We start from the raw sequence: 22,256 nt of genomic DNA on the forward strand, positions 1-22,256 counted from the left end.
CTGGGCGTCCTTGTCAATGTGAGCCGCTTCCAGCCACATCCGTCTCTTGTCATTATTTGTATTTATGCACTCCCGTACAATGGTGGAGATGATAAGCAGAAACTAATGTAAGAAATGCATTTTAAACACCACATAAATGACAAACTGAACAATTTTTATTTCGACTTCATATTCATTTGGAATTTTATATGCGATATTGACGATGTCGATTTTTATGCGATCGTTAAAGTTTTATGCGAAAAACCCAGGTAAGCTTATTTTGATATTGTCATATAAAACGATTTCATAATGGTCATAATGGAGCGTTGGATATTTAACATTTTCTTGCATTAGAATTAGTTAAACTTTATAAAATGTGTATAAAGTGTATAATAAAATTTTAATAAAAGAATAAAATTTAGTATACTGGAGCATTTAACATTATGCACTCCCTTCTTTTAGAATGTGTCATGGCGTTTGCTCATTTTTGTGTCGCTTTCAAAGGATGCTGTTAACAACCACTTTGAAAGAGCGAGGATAATTTGATCGGGGTCGCGTTTCTATGGGAATCCCGTTGAATGCATTATCACTATCAGCCCAAACATTTACGGTCATTGTATAAACTCGCATTCTTTTAATATTTAAGTTTATAAGAGTTTTCTTCGCATAAAAAATTGTCAACAGAATGGCAAATGGCAATGAAAGTAAATTAAAATAGCTGAATTTGAAGTATTTTGTAAATGCTAGGAGAAATAAATTTAGAAGAAATATAGTGTAGGTAAATCAGATTGATGTTTGTAATCCGTAAATGATAAAAAAATACAAAACATTTATATGAGGTTACAGTGCAACATAACTCTTAAATAACAACAGGGTAAATAAAAAAGATATAGCATGTGATAAAATAATATATCGAACTGCAAAAATATGTAAATTTTGAACATGATATACGCGTCTGAGGGGATAAGACGCTCTTGCAGTTGCAAACTCTTATTTCGTTAATCTCGCCATAGGTATTCAAATGAGGGCTTATGATTTATTGAGTGGAACATTATCATTTTTATTATTTGTTATTCTTACACCTTTCCTAAGGGCCGGAAGCCACGCGGCCTGTGTCTCTGTGTAGTCAACCGTGAGACTCTGCAAACGCACGTTACACCTATAAAAACTGTACTACACTTACCTGCACAAAAGCGAAAATTATCATAGTTTACATATAAATTTTACGCGAATTCATTCTCGTATTCAAAGTGCCTCGATATTCGTCGATTATAATGATAATATCGTCAAGACACGAACGTTTGAAGTGTAGAGATAGCTACGCCGTGAGAATCTAATATTGATTTTTATTTTAATCTATAGACTTCATATTAAACAATTATTCGAGATAAAGTTATATCATGTTAAATTATATTAAACAAAAATATCAAATTTCATTGTTTATAGAATTCTAAATAATAGCAATATACAAATACAATATAACTTCGTTGAAATATTTTTGTTTCAAGCGTTTTCAGACTAAGATAATAAAATAAATAATTATTTAATTTGATTTTTTTTTCTCAAAAAGAAAAACATTTCTCATAACATTGTTTATACTTACGGCCATACTTCCTTATGGAGACTGAGATGAGTGTCTTGAGCTAGCGGAGGGAGCTTGTAGTAATCAGTGACAAGGGACTGTGGCTGCTGGTCGTCAACCCCGAGGACTGCGGAGGTGGCGGCGCTCAGGGGGTGTTCCGGGCCTGTGGTGTAGTACGCTCGCCAGGAGTCCCCGCTCACCTCCATCACTTCTTTACGCCGTCTATTGAAAAAAATCGTTTGCTTTAGATAACCGTCTATGTAAGTAAATAAAAAATAAGTATTTGCTTAAAATATTATTACGAAAGAAAGAAATGTGGTAAGTGGACTATATTGTCGAATGTAGACTATCGGGGCCGTTTATAGGTACATTGTATTTGTCTGCCACAGACAAAGCAATAGGACGTATTATAACAATAAATAAAAATCAATAAAACATACGTGGAATCATTATTTCATTGCAATTGCAAAAATGGCATCGTCGCATTCGTCTACAGAAATAGACTAATTTAATTATTATAATGTCGCGCATTGATCTCTACGTATTAAACGAGACATCATAATATTCTTGTACTTCAACCTGTTATTATGACGTTTTAAAAACCAGCATTCTGAGTAGGCAGCATTATGAGGTCATTTTTCATTGAGTCTATAGAATCAATGAAGAAGCACAACGTGAAATACCCGTACACCCAGTCTGTAGTTTTACGACTGACCGACTACAAGTTACGAACCAGTTATTAGGTGTGACCATTTCGGTACGGATACTGACCTTTGATTGTAACCATCTGCAGTCGTCATCGCATAATGTGACGATACAACATACTAATTGTTGCGTACATCGTGAGGTGAGTCAGCAAACCAAGTGTCCAATTGAGCAAACCAGTTATCGGCATGATTTGGATTTTGGACGTTGCAAACTAAGTTGTTCAGCTAGGTCCTGTTCATGTATTTACTTCTAATGAGGTTTTTCTAGTATTGGGTAGCTACGTCAAATGAGCAAAAACACGTGTATGACCAAATAAACGCTCCAATACATTAGACGATATGCCGGTTGGGAGGTATAAGTCTAATTCGATATCAGGTCTAGCGAAGATTTTGACATTTTGCAATAGCATTCGTGTATTGCACATACGTCACGTGGGCAGGGTCACCTGGTGCCGCTCAACCTGAATGTAGAACAGGTCCAAACCACTTGCAGAACCGGAAGGATACGAAGCAAATCCCTGTTCCCTCGCAACCAGTTTAGGTCGCCTGACGTCACGCCCAGCGGTATACGACGATGCAGACAAATAAATAAAAAATGTTGGAAGCACGCGTCGGACGAGTTTGACCGGATCGTAGTTCTACCTGATTCCTGTTCCTGGTGGTTTATTAATATCTCAGGAGGTCATAAGTTATCACAACAAAAACTAAACAATAACGTTACAATCCAAATTCAATTATGTATATGGTCCAAACATTCTAATAACACTTCAAGTATACCTACCTATATTACTTGCCAATTGTATCATAGAATCAACCGTCTACCATAAAAAATATATGAATAAAGCTCTTTCCGATATAAATACTGTGATTATCTTACGCTATTGTTGTGGTTACGTGTTTTGATAAGACATGTCAAACAGTTTCACTATTAAGTGATTTCGTGATAATATCCTTTAATAAATTGATATCGTGTAATATAATATATTAAGTGTATCAAAATAACAGAATATGCATTATTTGATCAGAATCTAGTAAATCTAGCTTCTGGTGTTAACCAACCGAAACGTGAGTCATTTGACAAGTTAACTGGCAACTGGGTGCACCACGTGAATGTAATTCCGGTAGGTGCTCACGTAAAAATCGTGCAAGAATCTAACAGGTTTGCTGGGGTCCTTGCGAGGCCATCGGGACTGGTCTAACCTGCCCTGCGCACCTGAACCTCGAATTTCCGATCGGTCTCTTCTAACACGTTTATTTGCGAACGTAAACACACTACCGTTTTTTCACCTACTACGCCTATGTCCACAAACGGCGTGGAATCGAAAGAATTTAGGACAAACAATTTGAGCAATCGCTCTAACAAAGCGCTGTCGACTCACGCCTCGATAAATAATTAATTGATTACTCTTTTCTTTATTGTCAATTGTTCGAGACATTTGAGCCGTTTCGCAATTTGCCTACTTGTCGTATGTTTGTTTGGTTCTGACTATTGAATGGAGCGATTAGAAAGTACGGCGCGCAGCTGTCACGAAGACGTGACGTATGCTAGAGCGGAACGGATGGTATCAAGCAAAGGGTTGGAGATATTTCTGAAACTCAAACAAAGCATTAGATGCGCCTATTTATTCACGACAGATTCAGACAGCTTTGTTCTTGGTGTTACGATTACGAAACATTTAACAATGATAAAACAGAATTTTTGTAACTTTAGAACGGCGGCACGAAATGTAATGTCAAAGTCTTATACAAAATATAGATTTAAAGTCAATTAACTGTGAGTCACATTTATCTGAGGTCGCATGGAACGTACAGCGAAGTGTCAGCATTGGCGGCGTGTTTCGAAAGGCACTCGTCCGCGTCCACGTCCGGTGTCGCGTCCAACTATCGATCATTCGGTTCGTTAATAAATAACACGTTGGCGTCGTCCGTAGCTTATCTCGGCTGTTCGGGCATGTGGAAAAATTTGGTGTAGGTGTCGTAACGGAGCGGCACGCACGTCTCGTAGGGTTGCGTGCGCCCGCCTGGCGTGCTTATCCTCTGCGGTCGTTCCCCTCCCTCGACCGCTTCGTTATTAATCTTTAATTAAAATGCAACCAGACTCCGATATACTTTAATTATCACTAAACCACCAATTACACTATGATGAAATTAAATCGAGCTATCGATAAACTTTTCAATTATCTACCAACCTACAAGTTACATACGTAATTTGTTTTTGCTTGAAAAGCTTAGATATCGGTCAAGATACGGGCAGATTTCAACCATTAATACAATCGAAATAAAAATAGTTGATAAAAGGAAATAATTAAAGAAGAAATGAAAATAATACGCAAATATTACGGGAATAGCAACAAATTATTTAATTACGAAGTCGTCGAGTATCTACTCAATGCTACATGTAAAATCACGATGCGGAATACCTAAAGAGATATAACGAATCGTACACTTGCTATGGAACTGGCTATGCAGCTTCACCTCGCTCACCCGGCAGGTGCAGGCGCAGGGAAAGTGCAGGGAGCGGCTCCTATCACGCACGCATTATCATCTATGATAAGAGAAACTTGTATGAGCCCAGCTTATGACTCATTTATTAAACTTATATCATTACAATCATAGTGATAAGGTGCTTAGTACGAAAAGACATTACTAAATATTATTAATTATACCTACACAAAATAAGTAATTTATAAGTTCTAATTACTTATAACAAAAGTTTTTACACCTAAAGTGAATATAAAGATTAGGTATATTTATTAATAATACCAAACCATAGATTTGCCTGAAATGAACAAATGTAATTATCGGATCCCAATTAATTAAATGATTAATGATTTTGATACATTGGGGTAGAAAATTATAGATAAATATATCAGTATTCCCACAGTATAACTAAGGATACAGAATGGAATGTCACATAGCTGCATTTTGTCAATTAAAGAATTCATTGTCTCGAATTGCGGCTACCATTGGCCGCACGCTGTTATGGTATAAAAAATAAACATTCTTTATAAAGGTATAAATAAATAAACGATGAGTGCAGACTGAGCTACATTCAGCACAGAATGAACCAAACGAGTAACATTTTCGACAAACCTCTTTTTGTGTTTTGACGAGGCACGCATATACGATGATTCATTTACGGAGATCTTCACCGTATAAGTATGGTTAGTATCATTATTACTTACTTCTGTTTTCTTAGCAGTATTATATACGGTCATCAAGAAATGTTTTCTTGGAAATATGCATCCACGCAGTTGATCGTTGGATACATAGACATACATAATTATATCATGTTCTTGGTTTTGCCAACCGTGGCTGCATAATTTCTATTAGTATAAGCCTAACACAATTATGTTTTAGTAGGTAATATTTAATGAAATGCAATTAAATCGTTGCCACTTTGTTGATTGAAGTCAAAACTAGTTGTAATGGCTTGGTTGTAAAAAAAATATGAGAAATAAATAGAAAGCTGCACGAGGAAACCAAGTGCCATAACCTCATAAATATAGGCACATAATATATATAGAGCTGTCTCTTAACTAACTGTATTGAAAATGTGATACTTGACGTGGACATTAATTGAATAAAGGAACTGTTCCTTTTCACAGTTTTTTGTTAAAATCGTTGACCGTTGATTGACACGAGTCGCGAACACGTCGTGATCTCATTGAAAAGTTTAAAACTTGCCCGGTAGAGCATACGTTGGGTGTTCATTGTACAGCTCCTTGGGTTGTATCTATAGCATTGTGAGAATTATGAAAAAATTGAATAGTTACCACATCGAATGGCAATAATTATAATTTGAATGCACTTCATTTGAAAAAGATCGTCGTAATCCCGATATGTAGTACATATTTAAAAAATGTTCGTTATAAATACTTTAATTACAATATCTTTACTGTGATTATTAAGTTTAATAAAATACACTTGGCATAAATGCATTATTTTATTGAAAATATTATGGTTTGGTTTAATACGACCGTTCTGTTGAATACGATGCAAGTATATAATCTATACATATAATAAATCTGTAGAAGGGTCAATTCTGTACATTGAAAATATTGAAAAAATAAATAGCAGGGGGTGTTACTGGATCGATACCAAACCCAAATATGTGATTAAAAAAATTTTTGTCTGTCTGTCTGTCTGTCTGTCTGTCTGTCTGTATGTGAAGGCATCACGTGAAAACTAACGGTTCGATTTCGATGAAACTTGGTATAATTATACCTTATTATCCTGGGCGTAAAATAGGATACTTTTTATCCTGGAAAAATACGTAGAAAAAAATTAATCTTAATTTTTCAGTTTTATCCATAGACGTTGTTCTGTAGAACCGCGAACACACGTTGCGTATTATTATAGGCCTAGCCGTATTTGGGTCCAATAGATATTTTTAAGATGTAATTGTCAGAGTTACTCAAAATGGAGAAATAAACCATCCACGCGAAGACCGACATCAGCGCGGACGCAGTCGCGGGCGGAAGCTAGTTATAAATAATTTTATTAATAATCACACGAACCATGAGCAACACTTGTTTATCATCTAATTAAGATATACATATACTATATGTATATTTATAAACTTCGGTTTTCGCAAACGTACAATGTAGCGTAGTAGCAGTAGATAGCTAAGTTTTAAAATTTTGTACAAAAATACTAAATTGAGTGTGTGAGTGAAGTGAATTCTCTATTTTTCCTTACACTGTGTTCAGACACTCCGTTCCAATTATGCTGCGAGCAAACTTTATAAAAACTCCCAGACGTTTATCACAAATCATTTTAAAATTATCTTTAGCTGCCGTTCATACAAACATGACAAAAAACACATAGCATCGGTAATAATTATTCGATACAGCAACTATCTCAAGATCTTAATAAATAATAATTTCCTTCTGATGATCTACTGATAATATTTAGTTTTATATGTAAGTAGGTTATTTATGATACCACAACATTTTTACTTAGTTAAGTAAACTTGTAGTTTAATGAAAAAGCTACTTTAAAGATAATTGTGTATCCAAATATTTATTTCTTTGTTGGTTTTTAGTTTAGTAGTTTACTACTAAATACGATATCCCCATTAAAACATTTATTATGATAAATAGCTTCTGTGGTGGGTAGTGACTAGTATCAAATTTTAGGTGAAATATACATACATGAATATCGCCTACAGCGCCAGCTTCTTACTAAATCATTATTCATTACCTACCTGTATAAATAATTTCCGTTTTGTCACTTTCTTAATTTACAAATACGTGTGTGGTCTATTACTTAAAATTAAATGCATAAAATTGTAATATTTCATACTTACTTAGTTATTTCACTCAAAATAATTATCTAATATATTGTTTTAGTAGTTCACATCCAAAAGCTTAGTCCAGTAGGTATAAAAGTGCAAAAGCTGGTCTATCCAATACCACCCGGTTGGCAAACTATCGCCCAAATAAATCAGTTTATGTAAATTATTTTATTCTTCTAAGATCGGATTCTTTAGAATAATAATAAAAATACTCCGTTGGAAATATCATGTGACTTAGCTACTTAAAATAAGCATGAAGATATAAATTTAAGAACGATGTCGCTTTTGCCGGCGCACAATGCGGAGCGCTATCGTAGCACGCATTGTGCAGTGCGAATTGGAACAGGTTGTGGCTGGCAGGTATCTATATAATGTGATTTATGTTCGATTATTCTATAGTCTAGGGACTATAATTAAATCGCGAATCTATTAGGTATACCCGAAAGATCGCTAACACGGCCCACGGAAATAAACCGAAGGTGATTTACTACATTCAGCTGCTATATCGCTTTGTCTAACTTAAGAAATTTTAGATAAATTGTCTAAACTATCGACACGTCGCACTATTTCAGCAAGTTGTAAGATTTACAACTGGACAACGATAAGACTAGAATTTATTCATGGGTCTTAGTCTAGAGCATAATCAACGCCTTCGGAATGTGCGTACCGTTACGTCAATAACGCTAATAGTTTGTAAACCGTTTTAAAAACAAACCTAAAAAATGGGCAAAATTCTTATGATATCTAAATGAATATGTAAGAAAAAGTAAACAATCCTCATGATGTTAAATAAACGTTTGTATTAAGATAAATTATAGGAAGATTAAAAAAAAAAACGTAAAGAAAAAATCATCAAAACAAGTAAGTTGTAGGTATGTTGACAGATGTCGGCGCCTCACCACTACGCGAGCTTATTAATAAGTACAAAAATTGTGTACAACTCGTCAGAGAACCGACAATTGTGAGAACGCGATCAATTATACCTCACTGCAAATAGTAATTGTCAACATCCTACAAAGTACGAATTATCTGTGAAAGAATGTTTTCATTATCGGTATATTCTGTTAAAATAGCACGTCAATCATTTTACGAAGTAATCAGCGATGTAACGATCGCGCGAGTAGGGCCAAAGATGGCAGAGCTCAAGATAAGCTTTTAATTACGTTCGACGCCTATTTACATATTGCAGAGGATACTGACGGATATATCGCAATTAGAATCGCAAGCTTCTTCCTTTTATGCACTTATGTCTCCTTTTGCAGTAATTTATAAATCTATAGAAGTATTAAATATACTTGTGTACAGCAAAAAGCTTGGGTTTAATTCTGCAAACGAGAGGAAGTCTTCAAAAGTGTGTTTATTAAACATGTCTATAACAAAGATATTTACATGCAAGTGAACATTTGAATTGCAAATGAGAAATATTTTATATTAGGTACATACCACGTTTACGTACGTAATATTAACAGCTATAGTGCATATCGTAGGTACCTTTTTAATAATTTAAACTAAAGATGTACCTCTTTAAAAATGTTTAATATAGTAGTAAATTGATATTAGTCAAAGTTGAGGAAACGAATACTTACATATAATTCGCCAAATTGGCGCCTGCTAATTGCGGAGGTTGATAATTTACGACTAGCCTGAATACCTGCGCACTACGATCAGCCTTCCGCCGCGCCACTCTATAACCCCTCAGACGAATTGCTACCTTATAATAAATTAGACTTACCTAAACTAGCACTAGATACAATCTTCGAAGTGACAGCAGCATGCAATGTAACAATTATACAGACACGTGCAACAAATTATATTTACGAATTTGCTAGTGTTGGTGTGTGTTTACTATTTAGTTTTAATCTAAATCTACTAGGTATAGTTGCATTGTAATCAAATTATTTTCTAGAAATAGAAAGTAGCGTAATTGAGGCTTAATTACTACAGCTGTTTTTTTTTTTTAATTTCTTCAGTTCGGTCTCGCTTTACTCCGATTAGCGATGAACACCGAAAAAATGTGCCTATCTCTACTCAAAAATTATTAATGTTGTTAACTGAGGAACAACTTAAAAAAAATCTTTGTATTTTTATCCATAACAAACAATTATTAACGAACAATAAAATATTTATACTAGCGTAGATCACCAACCCTGTTTTGTAATTTACACGATATTAAAGTAAGCAAAAAGAGGCAGTGTCCCGCCCGCGCCCGCGCCCGCTGCATGCTATCTAAATGCAAATCGGATAGGTTCGGCGGATGTCCACGATAAATCAGCCTCACGGCTCAAGTACCGTTATATGCTCGATGGCCTCTCCTTCATCAAGCCTCAACCACACGAACATCAATAAAATCATCATATCACAAAAAATATTTATTGATGTTAAGCAAAATTTATTGTCGGCCGTTGTTTCCAATTGGAAAAAGCATCGGCATAAATAATCAAGTTCTAATTTCATGAATAAATAGCGTATAATTGGCGTTTTATATTTTATAATTCAGATATGAAATGAAAATAAGTTAAATTTATAATAAATAATTATAAATTTAACATTACTTTCAATTGTATTATTTTCCGTCAAAAGCCACTGCTGACACTAATTTATACAAGGTACAATAACAGTAGCTACCTAAAAAGCACCGATTTCTCAAATTAGAAAATGAAAAAAATCTTGAAAATTTGTGCACCACGCAACGTTTTATTACCTATTAAATCACGATCCGAGACAATCTGTTGTATGAAAATTGTATCCGATTGTCGGGACCCGCTGTGTGTTAAATTAATTTGTTGTGTTCGTAAAATTTATGACACAAAGTTGTGTAAAATATAAACGCTAATTAATTTGCATCTAGAATTGCATCAAGACCATTAATTACTGTCACACTATACCTTTAATAAATAGGATAATCTATGTGTATATATGTATATAAACTACTTATAAAAATTGCCTTACTAGTTACTACTCTTACTAGGTAGTAATTTTATCTATTAAGTTAAGAAAAGGGTATGAGCTATTTTTTTTCTTTGAAGAAAAAATGCCCTAACAATTATGGCCCTATCTCCTGCATTGTGTGTTGGCTTAGTTGTAATTTGAACATAATACCTATGAATTATTATTGGGTCTATCATGTATGAATCTTTAAGTCAAACTCAAACTCAAACTCAAATAGTTAGTCTATTTATACTATGGTATTAGTATCTTGTGATCCTTACAAGCTAAGTCTAATAAGATTATCGATGCAAAGTGTCTCATCCCACACGCCTTAGTATATTTTACTACAAGTGTTCCAATTTGATTATCGACCTCGTGAATAACAATTAATTATGTGCGAAAAAAACTTAATTGACAAATATAAGGCCGCAAAAAATTATCGATAAACGATCGCATCTTCCTTTCCTCATTCAATTTCATTTCGTTTTTGAATTTTTGTTGATTTTTTTTTATCATGTTTATACCAACATTTATTTGTAAACAATTTTTTACTTGATAATATCATTCCTTACTCTTGATACCACACTTGATACCTACCTACTACGCTTCGAACGGCGACCATAAAATATTGATTAGTGACTAAAAGCGTTGAATTCGATGCGATCAAAGCGTGTTTGCATGTTATTGGCTCTCGTTAAATGTAGAGCGAGAAGTTCATTAATGGACCTATACATTTATTTACATCTTAATTCAGCTCATTATAAATATTCATAAAACGATAACACTGGCCTTATCTTTGTGTCAGTAACGGTGTATTGCCTCTATTTAATACAGACCTTTAAATTACACAATTTATTTGACTTACAAACGTCTTACAACGCGAACGTTATTAATATAATATACAAAAAAAACTTTTGTATTTCAAAATGACAAATTACTAATACACTTATACAATAATACACAAGTATAAATGAATAATTTAAATTATTAAAACTAGGCATTCATTGTTAATAGAAAGAAAGCTCCGGGCAATAGAGAGGTCACGCGCTGGTCGGTGAAACGGTGGAAGCTCTAGGTACTTTATAACTAAAATGCCGATGTCGATTCTCACTTGTTATTTATATTTAATAGAAAAGGATGTTTTACTACTTCCGTTCAACAAAACCGTTAATTATCGTGAGAATATATTTGGATGGCTTTTTTTTATTTTTGCAATTAACATAGTAATGACTGTATCAATCGATATTATTTACTGTTGATAGAATAAATGTATTAGAATTCTAGTCTATAAAGTTCAAAATAGCGATGTAAAAGCAACCTTAATTTTATGCTGCACGATAGCAGAAATACTCAATGGAAAATTTGATTAAATCTATTTTCGTACGCTTGTTAATACTGAGGGCTCTTGATAGTCATGAAAGGGACGCAATTTTATGTAGATATAAACACTTATCGCATACAATTATGCAAATATGAATGTTGATTATGGCCTAGTAACCACAGAGTACCGACAATTTATTCCTGTAGTCCTCAACTGAATGTCCTCCACCAGAAGCCGCTAATTAGAAACGTACTAGCTAAAAATATTCATAATAAACTGCATCTGACAATCATAGAAACCTATAGCTGTGGTTACAATGTAAGGCCTTGTAAGCGGCACACACCGTATAATTTAATAAAATACAGTGAACAAAAAATAGCAACAACCTTGGTTCGTATTGGCAAACGAAATATCATTCTCCGTGTTTATTTGTTTTGATTACAATGTTTGGTATTTTAGTCTTTACATACCAAAGCTATGCTGTAATTAATTATCCCACCAAAAACATAAATGTAAAATTTGGAGCCGAGTTCAATCATTGACTTAATTTGCCAAAAAAAGAAATGAGATCTAAATGTGTGCCAAGTTCTGCAGACAGTCCAGAAATTTATTTACAAAGATATATTAAGTTCTTAGGTTGACTGAAAACTCAATTGTTTTATTTTCCCTTAGAGAACAATGTTTATTCCAAAATATAACTTTTTAAATTTGAATAATATAATTATTTTTACAAAGCAAACAACTAATGACCTATTGAACCCCATAATTTGATGAGGCTAGTTTTACATACTGTTTATAATTTGTGAGGTTCTAAAAACTAGCCTCATCAAATTATGAGGTTCAATAGGTCATTAGTTGTTTGCTTTGTGAAAATAATTATATTATTCAAATTTAAAAAGTTATATTTTGGAATAAACATTGTTCTCTAAGGGAAAATAAAACAATTGAGTTTTCAGTCAACCTAAGAACTTAATATATCTTTGTAAATAAATTTCTGGACTGTCTGCAGAACTTGGCACACACTGCACTGTCTGTCTGTTACTCAATCACGCCTAAACTACTGACCCAATTTGCATGAAATTTGGTATGGAGATATTTTGATACCCGAGAAAGGACATAGGCTACTTTTTATTGCGAAATATGTACCACGGGCGTAGCCGGGGCGGACCGCTAGTTTTCTATATTTTCTTATATGTTATGAATGTCAGCGCACATTGCCCCGTCATTATCTGCAATTTTTTAAACTCGTTTTCTGTTTAAAAGATTACATGATTTTCCAAACATCCAGCGTGAATTTGTACGTACACACTATTACCAAGATGCAAAGATCGTTGTAGAAGAATCATCACCTTACTCCATGACGTTACGGTATTGCCATGACGCGATCTTAAAATTTTACTCTAAACGCGCCTAAAGATGTTTCACTCCTATTAATATTACGCAAATTAAATCATTTCGACCTTCGACGAAGCCTTCTTCCATTACACCATTTATGGTAATTATTTTTGCATGCTTGTATTGGCTGAACATGTTTGTGCTTTATTAATATAATTGTATCACCATTGAATACCATGTTTAAAGCAAAATAAAGATTTTATTTATTTATTTATTTACACTGAAATTAAAACTAAACTAAACACTCATAAATAAAGAATAAATAAATGTGAATATGTAAAATTATATATTATTTTTAACTGTATGAGCAATATTTATATTTCAATTTTCTTTTATTTTACGTTTAATAACAGTTTTGAATAAAGAAATCATGCAATCGAAGTAATCCACCCTAGCGATTCTAGCGCGAGTGAGTGTGATGTCAGAGGCGCTTCGAATCTACAGATGTTTCGTCCTAAAATATGTAAACTTCAATAATCTATATCTCAGTCATTTATTGATGGATTTCAAAATTTTTTTCGGCCACTGATTAGTTTTGATCTATTTTTTAAGACTAGTAAGGTGAATATACTATTTTCTATTTTTTTAAACTTTTCCATTTTTCCATACAAACAAAATTAATGTCATTGAAAAAAAAATTAAATACGAATAAATTCAGTATTTTCTGATTTTTTCCTTTGTACACTCACTATTACCTAGCTGATTACAAAATTTGAACTTTCTAGGTCATCTGGAAGTGGGTTAGGTTTTGTATATGTCTATAAGTCAGTCAGTCTTAAAAATTGCGATTTTTGGATATTAATATCTACGCAACTGTTTAATCTGTATTTATGAAATTTAAGGTTCTTGTTTATCTTGAGGTCCTCTTGATATGTACCAAATTTGGTTTATTTAACTCAAATAGTTTTTGAGTTATAAGGTGGTGAAAAGTGGCTCGAAATGGTTCGTGTAAATATACACACGGCTGCTGCTCGCCAGTTCTCTTCGCTTGAACTCGGCTTGACACGCTACCGCGTGTCTAGATGAAGTAATTTACCTTTATTTTAAAATTGTATTTTATTAAATAACTAGCTTCCGCCCACGACTTTGTACGTGCATCCCCGTTTTTCCCCGTTCCCGCATGAATTTCGGGAAACCCTTTCCTAGGGGACGCCTACGTTATGACATCTACCTGCATGCCAAATTTCAGCATGATACGTCCAGTGGTTTTGGCTGTGCGTTGATAGATCACTATATCAGTCACCTTTGAGTTTTATATATATAGATTAGCTCTCTATTACCGCTAATTTTTTACTTACTATTCAAGTAGTTAAATATATTGTTATTGCTAAGTTAGGTGCTTTTTCGCATAGTGAGTAGAATAGACTTTCAAAACGTTTATTCATATATTTAATACCACCCCGTGGGAGAGCCACTGCAAATCATACACATGGTAATTTTTCACCAAAATTCTTTGTATATGCAATTATAAGTGCATTTTGCTCGAGTGTCTGTCATTAAGTTAAACGTACGATGTTATTTTAAGGGCCGTAATGGTCGGTCCAGCGAGCCGGTGTTTTTTCCGAGCGCGGCGCTCACGGAAAGTTATGCATTTAAACGCTTGAATTATGAAATTACAGTATCGAGTGTAAACATGAGTATACGTTTAACGCTACGAGATAAACGCTTTGCTATCATTTTTATTTTATCTAGGTTGCCAATATGTTTATCTTGAGGACAAAGAAGTAAGTCATAAATATTATTCCAACAATGTATAGAGACTGCAATCAAAATGAAAGGATACATTTTTTGTTACCGAACGCCAATAGTTTGTTACGTAAGTTCGACACCCAGAAACAATAGAGGTTCATAGATCAAATTGTTATATTGATTCACAAAGCGTAAATTCATTCTGTTATGACAGGCAAGCATAAATTCGCGACGGGACCCGCAGAGGCTGCGAGACAATAGACGTCTCCCTATAGAAGTTGTGAGACATTATCATAGGCCGGTATAACGCTTGTGGACACAGGACTATGAAAGGGTAAGACACAACAATGCGATGGGGTTGCAAATTTCTTATTTAATCATCTCAGAGACAGAATGGTCAACAGTGAACCGTGTGAACTCATTAAATGTGAAAAATTAAAAAATGGCTTCAGCGTTCCTGTAATTGAAATGATGACAAATCATAAAACTAGATTAGTCTGGATATTTGGAGGATCTTTGATAAACCATTGAGAAATATCTTAACCAATAATTGACATGTTTACGAGTATCTAATTAAGCAAAATTTGGTAAACTAATTGCCGATCCCGTAGTACGTCTAAATGATTCCTTTTTCTTTATGGAGAATGTGCACTAAAATTTTGATAGAATTTTTGTACTTAAACCAGTAAGTAGTTCGGTTTCTCGATTAAAAACAAAACTACGATTCCTCTCATTTTATATTATTATAAGTAGGTTTTTAAATAACGAATAAAATAATATACCTAGTTAAATTTACTCATGTACTGTTTTTTAGATAAAAGAAAATTAAATATACCACCTGCAAATAACCACAAATTACGGGTTTCGGTCGCAGCGGGCTACCCCAGCAATTAAGAGAAAATCTTACAATAGCGTAGCAAATGCTATGACGCTGATTGCCAAATTATAGGGTAAGGTGTCAAAACCACAGGCTAGTGGAACAATTGTATTTATCATTGGATGTTGTTCTTTACTTTAAACACGTTATGAAATATGTATATTAATAAAACGAAATTAAATTAATGATTAAAAATACAATACAATTTTAATGAATATGTATCTAATTATTAGTATTTTTTTAAAAGCACTGTGAGCTTATTTAACATAAAAAAACGTATTAATTATGCTCGTATAAACTTCCACTCTATGTTAAGTCATAAAACAGGTTATTCCATAATAATGATTGCCGATGTTATAACTAAATTTTGGGCGAAAGAATAATATTAGTACGGAAATGTAATACGCCTGCGGTAAGAATATAATTACGAGTGTGCGAATACGTTAATGACAACAAACGCCGCTTGCACAAAAACCCTAAAGCGCCGTAGACCCTAATGAAGGGTTAAATGTAAGAAGCCATTATAAAAAATTAAGAATCGCCCCGATGAGCCATTATCTTCGCATGTTAAAAATAATATGGTCATAGGGTAATGTACATTCATGCGAGCCACGTCCAAGAGCGCATTTGAATATTTCTTTGTTTGCTACCCCCTGCCTGCGCCGGACTTCACACGCTCCTAGAGCTCTCGGCAGGTACCGCGGACACCCTTGCCTTGCGCGCCCTAGCCCCGAGCTATCCGCTACCGCTATCCGTACCTACTGCTGAACTGCGACCGACACGTTTCGAACTTACTGCGTGTACCTACTGTTCAATACAATGATTTATTAAATAAGACTAAAAAGTTATTTAAATATATTTTGATTGATTAATATCAGATAATTTACTTCAATATTTATTACATTGAAGAAGCGGTCGTAACTCCATCATCAGTAAATATCGTCACTGCTTATCTTAATGTATTCTTACATTGCACATGAGTTATTTAATAACACTTTAGACTGCTTAAAAAATTAACGGTGTCGATATGTTACAGTACACCGCGTTTGTCGCGACGCATCAAATTAGCTAACATCAAAAATTCAAGTGTCAAAATTCGTCAATCTCACGCCTCCGGGAAGTTGGCACCGCACTTTGAAGTTAGAAAAATTTTAAAGGTTGTTCCAGGTTGTTCTAGGTTTGTTCTACATTGTTCCAGAATTTCATACAGCTGAGATTAAAACTTTTCGAGAAAAGTCGAAAAACCCGATTTTTGAGCTGGCACCGCACTTTTTAGATATCGCGATTCTGGCGGTTGTTCCAGGTTGTTCTAGGTTTGTTCTATATTGTTCCAAAATATCGCGTCCGAAAAAAATTTATTTTCCACAAAATTCGTAAAAAACCAAAAAGAAGTTGGCACCGCACTTTGAAGTTAGAAAAAATTTAAAGGTTGTTCCAGGTTGTTCTAGGTTTGTTCTATATTGTTCCAAAATATCGCGTCCGAAAAAAATTTATTTTCCACAAAATTCGCAAAAAACCAAAAAGAAGTTGGCACCGCACTTTGAAGTTAGAAAAATTTTAAAGGTTGTTCCAGGTTGTTCTAGGTTTGTTCTACATTGTTCCAAAATATGGCGTCCGAAAAAAATTTATTTTCCACAAAATTCGCAAAAAACCAAAAAGTAGTTGACCTCCGGGAAGTTGGCACCACACTTTGAAGTTAGAAAAATTTTAAAGGTTGTTCCAGGTTGTTCTAGGTTTGTTCTATATTGTTCCAAAATATCGCGTCCGAAAAAAATTTATTTTCCACAAAATTCGTAAAAAACCAAAAAGAAGTTGGCACCGCACTTTGAAGTTAGAAAAATTTTAAAGGTTGTTCCAGGTTGTTCTAGGTTTGTTCTATATTGTTCCAAAATATCGCGTCCGAAAAAAAATTATTTTCCACAAAATTCGTAAAAAACCACCCCCGGGAAGTTGGCACCGCACTTTGAAGTTAGAAAAATTTTAAAGGTTGTTCCAGGTTGTTCTAGGTTTGTTCTACATTGTTCCAAAATATCGCGTCCGAAAAAAATTTATTTTCCACAAAATTCGCAAAAACCCAAAAAGAAGTTGGCACCGCACTTTGAACTTAGAAAAATTTTAAAGGTTGTTCCAGGTTGTTCTAGGTTTGTTCTATATAGTTCCAAAATATCGCGTCCGAAAAAAATTTATTTTCCACAAAATTCGCAAAAAACCAAAAAGAAGTTGGCACCGCACTTTGAAGTTAGAAAAATTTTAAAGGTTGTTCCAGGTTGTTCTAGGTTTGTTCTATATTGTTCCAAAATATCGCGTCCGAAAAAAATTTATTTTCCACAAAATTCGCAAAAAACCAAAATGAAGTTGGCACCGCACTTTGAAGTTAGAAAAATTTTAAAGGTTGTTCCAGGTTGTTCTAGGTTTGTTCTACATTGTTCCAAAATATCGCGTCCGAAAAAAATTTATTTTCCACAAAATTCGCAAAAAACCAAAAAGAAGTTGGCACCGCACTTTGAAGTTAGAAAAATTTTAAAGGTTGTTCCAGGTTGTTCTAGGTTTGTTCTACATTGTTCCAAAATATGGCGTCCGAAAAAAATTTATTTTCCACAAAATTCGCAAAAAACCAAAAAGTAGTTGACCTCCGGGAAGTTGGCACCACACTTTGAAGTTAGAAAAATTTTAAAGGTTGTTCCAGGTTGTTCTAGGTTTGTTCTATATTGTTCCAAAATATCGCGTCCGAAAAAAATTTATTTTTCACTAATTTCAAAAAAAAAAATATCTGGCAACGCACTTTTAAGATATCACGATTCTGGCGGTTGTTCTGAGTTGTTCTATAGGCACCACACTTTGAAGTTAGAAAAATTTTATAGGTTGTTTTAGGTTTGTTCTACTTTGTTCCAGAATTACATACAGCTGAGAATAAAACATTTCGAGAAAAGTAAAAAAAAAACAATTTTAGAGCTGGCAAAAGTGCGGACTTATAAGATTTCGCGATTCTGACAGTTGTTCTAGGTTGTTCTAGATATTTTGTTATATAATTCTCCAAAATATCGCGTTCGAAAAAAAGAATCATCCAAAAAAAGCGTTCTTGAAGACTGGTTCTGGAAAAAATGATTAGATATGTTTATAAAAAACACAAAGTAACACTTTTTATCGATTGACATTGGTTACGCGAACTTATATATTCATTTCACTGTTACGCGCATGCAAGGAGGACCACGGGCAGGTTGTCAATATCCTCCTCGTCTTTTTTTGTTTCTTTTTTTAATTTTTTTTGTTTTTTTATTCGTTTTTTTTTAATTTTTATTTTGATTTTTTTGTTGTTGTTTTTTTTAATCAAATCAGAAATGAAACTTGTTATTCTCATATTTTGTTCAATACATTTTGTTATTTTTGTAGTTTTTTTTTCAATTTTCAACTAAAAAGCTTTCGACATTTAAATTTGATACAACTGACTTTGAAATCTTGGAGATCTAGGAAACACTTTCAATTTTCAAATTAAAATCAGTTAAACATTTCGATTTTTTTCTTATTATTTGTTTCCCCATACTTTACGAAAAACAATGCACGACAATTGAACTAAACTGGAATTTCTGTGGATGCCTTACAACTATAAAAACTTTTAAAACTATTGAACTTTATACGGTCAACTTATAAAACTATTTTGAAAACTTGGAGATTCAAGAGAACTTTTAAATTATGAAATTTTCAAGCGGCATTCAGCAGTTTCTCGCATTGTTTTTTTTTTGTTTGCTTGATTTCTTACACTTAATGAAATACGATGCCTAAAATTTATTTGAATGTAAACCTTATAATTATGGATGCTTTGAAAAATATTGAATTTTCCAAAGTCAGCTTCGTAAACTATAAAAAAAAACCTTAGAGATTAAAAGAAACTTTTTTCTTCAATTTTTTTAATTTTTATTTTTATTTATTTTTTGTTGTTTTTTTAGTTTTTTTTTTATCAATTCAGAAATGAAACTTCTATTTCTCATATTTTGTTCAATACAATATTTTGTTATTTTTGTAGATTTTGATTTTTTTTTTTGTTTTTTTTATCAATTCAGAAATGAAACTTGTTTTTCTCATATTTTGTTCAAAACATTTTGTTATTTTTGTAGTTTTTTTTCAATTTTCAACTAAAAAGCTTTCGACATTTAAATTTGATACATCTGACTTTGAAAGCGATAGGAAATCTTGGAGATCTAGGAAACACTTTCAATTTTCAAATTAAAATCAGTTAAACATTTCGATTTTTTTCTTATTATTTGTTTCCCCATACTTTACGAAAAACAATGCACGACAATTGAACTAAACTGGAATTTCTGTGGATGCCTTACAACTATAAAAACTTTTAAAACTATTGAACTTTATACGGTCAACTTATAAAACTATTTTGAAAACTTGGAGATTCAAGAGAACTTTTAAATAATGAAATTTGCAAGCGGCATTCAGCAGTTTTTCGCATTGTTTTTTTTTGTTTGCTTGATTTCTTACACTTAATGAAATACGATGCCTAAAATTTATTTGAATGTAAACCTTATAATTATGGATGCTTTGAAAAAGATTTAATTATTCAGAGTCAGCTTCGTAAACTATAAAAAAAAACTTAGAGATTAAAAGAATTTTTTAAATCATCACATTTGATTGACTTGCCACATTTAGAATTTTCTCATTACTTTTCAGAAAGCGATACGTGGACAATTGAACCAAACTATAATTTCCTTGGACATGAACCTTACAACTAAAAAGCTTTCAAATATATTGATTTTTATAATATAGTCAACTTCAAAAACTATTAAAAACTTAGAAATCGATTAAATTATTAATTTTGACACAGTAGTCACTTTTCGAATTTAAACTCGAGCGTAAATGCAGAATACCGGGTTGATAACCTCATTCGCTGAAATGCGTTTTGGCTTTGAAACCATATCATCTATACGGAACCACGTATCACCGTACTTAACGCAGCCAGTGTAGTGCCCAGGGGATTGGGGACCAGCGTGGTAATCTGCAATCCCAGCAAGCTGGAACGAAGATCCGCTTAAGCTAATCAATGTGGGAAAATCTTTTATTTCAAACCTTGCGTCTGCATCTTCGATACACTCTATGAAAGCGTGAGATCGATATTCGAATGTCGTTTCAACAAAGTTTTTACATTTCACACAGGGTTTTTTCGAAATGGAAATTTCGTTAGCTTTCACAGCATCACTTATTTTTACATACCCGTGACTCATGATAGTTTCGATGTCCAATGAAACGGTTACTAGTTGCCTCGTGAGAACCGTATTGCATACTTCGCACACTCTCCGTTCCTCTAGGCTAGGCTCTTCATGAAAAATGAGATCACATAAAATAGTGATGTTTGACAGCGCATCAATGGTTGAAACTCCAGGGGCGCTACCATCATGAACGAAGCACGATACTTGGCCCAAGATATTTGCACGTTGCTTATATACTTCAGGATGGCAACCCCTTTCTGAAAAAAGTTTCACGAATTCGAATATTTGCGATTTCGATTTTTGAATAGCATCGTAAAATTTTTCGTTGCTAGATGCACCAGCAAGAATATGGATGATTGTATCAAAGCCGCATGTATTTCTTATTATCACCCTTTGTTTGTTAATCTGGATTGACGGACAGAGAGTTCCATTTTGAATGACTTCGATGCCAGTTTTCCGTTTTTTATTCGATTTTGCCACTTTCAACTCAGGGCACGCATCTAAGTACACTCTTTTCGGTTTTTTCGGGTCATTTTTATTGCGCCAGTTATGTTCCGTACCCAGTTCATTGTTCTTGTCAAGAGCATAATCTTTGTCGGTGTCAGATTCAACTATGTGACTTTCCTGTAGTGAATTTTCCTCCGTTTGGTCTGGTGATATTGGTGGTGATTTTTTTTCAGCGGACAACACATTGTCAATTTCCACTCGAGCTTCTGTTTCAGATGTTTGTATGGGAGCCACGCTGTTTGAAATTTCCAGGGTTCGAACCTGCTGCAGCGTATGTTTTTCCGCCATGACCAATTTTGTGCGTCCGGAAAAAGATGTCAAATGTGTTGTTACAAATTTATCAATTCTCATAGGGCGCCTCTCATGTGCCAATGTTCGGTGTTTTAAGTCATTGAACTCGCTTTCAACCGCAGATGAAGTCGCAACCATACTTCCATAGCCAAAATAACTTTTCATCACGTTTGAGTACAATGGGAAGTATGGAATTAGATTTTTTATGCGTTTCCCAATGCTAGGGACATAGTATGGATTCACATCTTCACCTATTCCACTTGAATCACTGGAGCGAAGATTTTCGAGTGAACTGTTGTAAAGCGACGTTCCCCATTCGAATATATTTATTCCACACTCTTCATCCGCTTCGTCTACTGCTAGATTATTTTCGTCCGATTCTTCTACTAATTCGGTAACTTTTTTTATAAATGCGTCTCCTTTTACCAAGGTATGCAAACGATTGAATTCTTTACCAGCTAAACTTAG

At 33.8% G+C, this 22,256-nt stretch overlaps 1 protein-coding gene and 1 long non-coding RNA gene across 5 annotated transcripts in view; one reads left to right on the plus strand and one right to left on the minus strand.

The window, feature by feature from the left end:
* LOC123698730 (protein grainyhead) overlaps window positions 1–22,256 on the minus strand; it is a 99,837-nt gene that overhangs the window by 37,978 nt on the left and 39,603 nt on the right. For all 4 annotated transcript variants that reach the window (XM_045654703.1, XM_045635173.1, XM_045648997.1 and 1 more), the window contains exon 3: window positions 1,583–1,783. In XM_045654703.1, coding sequence (XP_045510659.1) covers window positions 1,583–1,783 — 201 coding nt within the window. The remainder of the gene's footprint in view (window positions 1–1,582; window positions 1,784–22,256) is intronic.
* On the plus strand, window positions 16,890–17,151 carry LOC123692011. The gene is made up of 2 exons (XR_006751509.1): window positions 16,890–16,944; window positions 17,081–17,151. It is a non-coding gene; the product is annotated as an uncharacterized LOC123692011 (long non-coding RNA).

This window comes from Colias croceus, chromosome 1 (assembly GCF_905220415.1).
Source record: "Colias croceus chromosome 1, ilColCroc2.1".
Taxonomy (NCBI): Eukaryota; Metazoa; Arthropoda; class Insecta; order Lepidoptera; family Pieridae; genus Colias; species Colias croceus.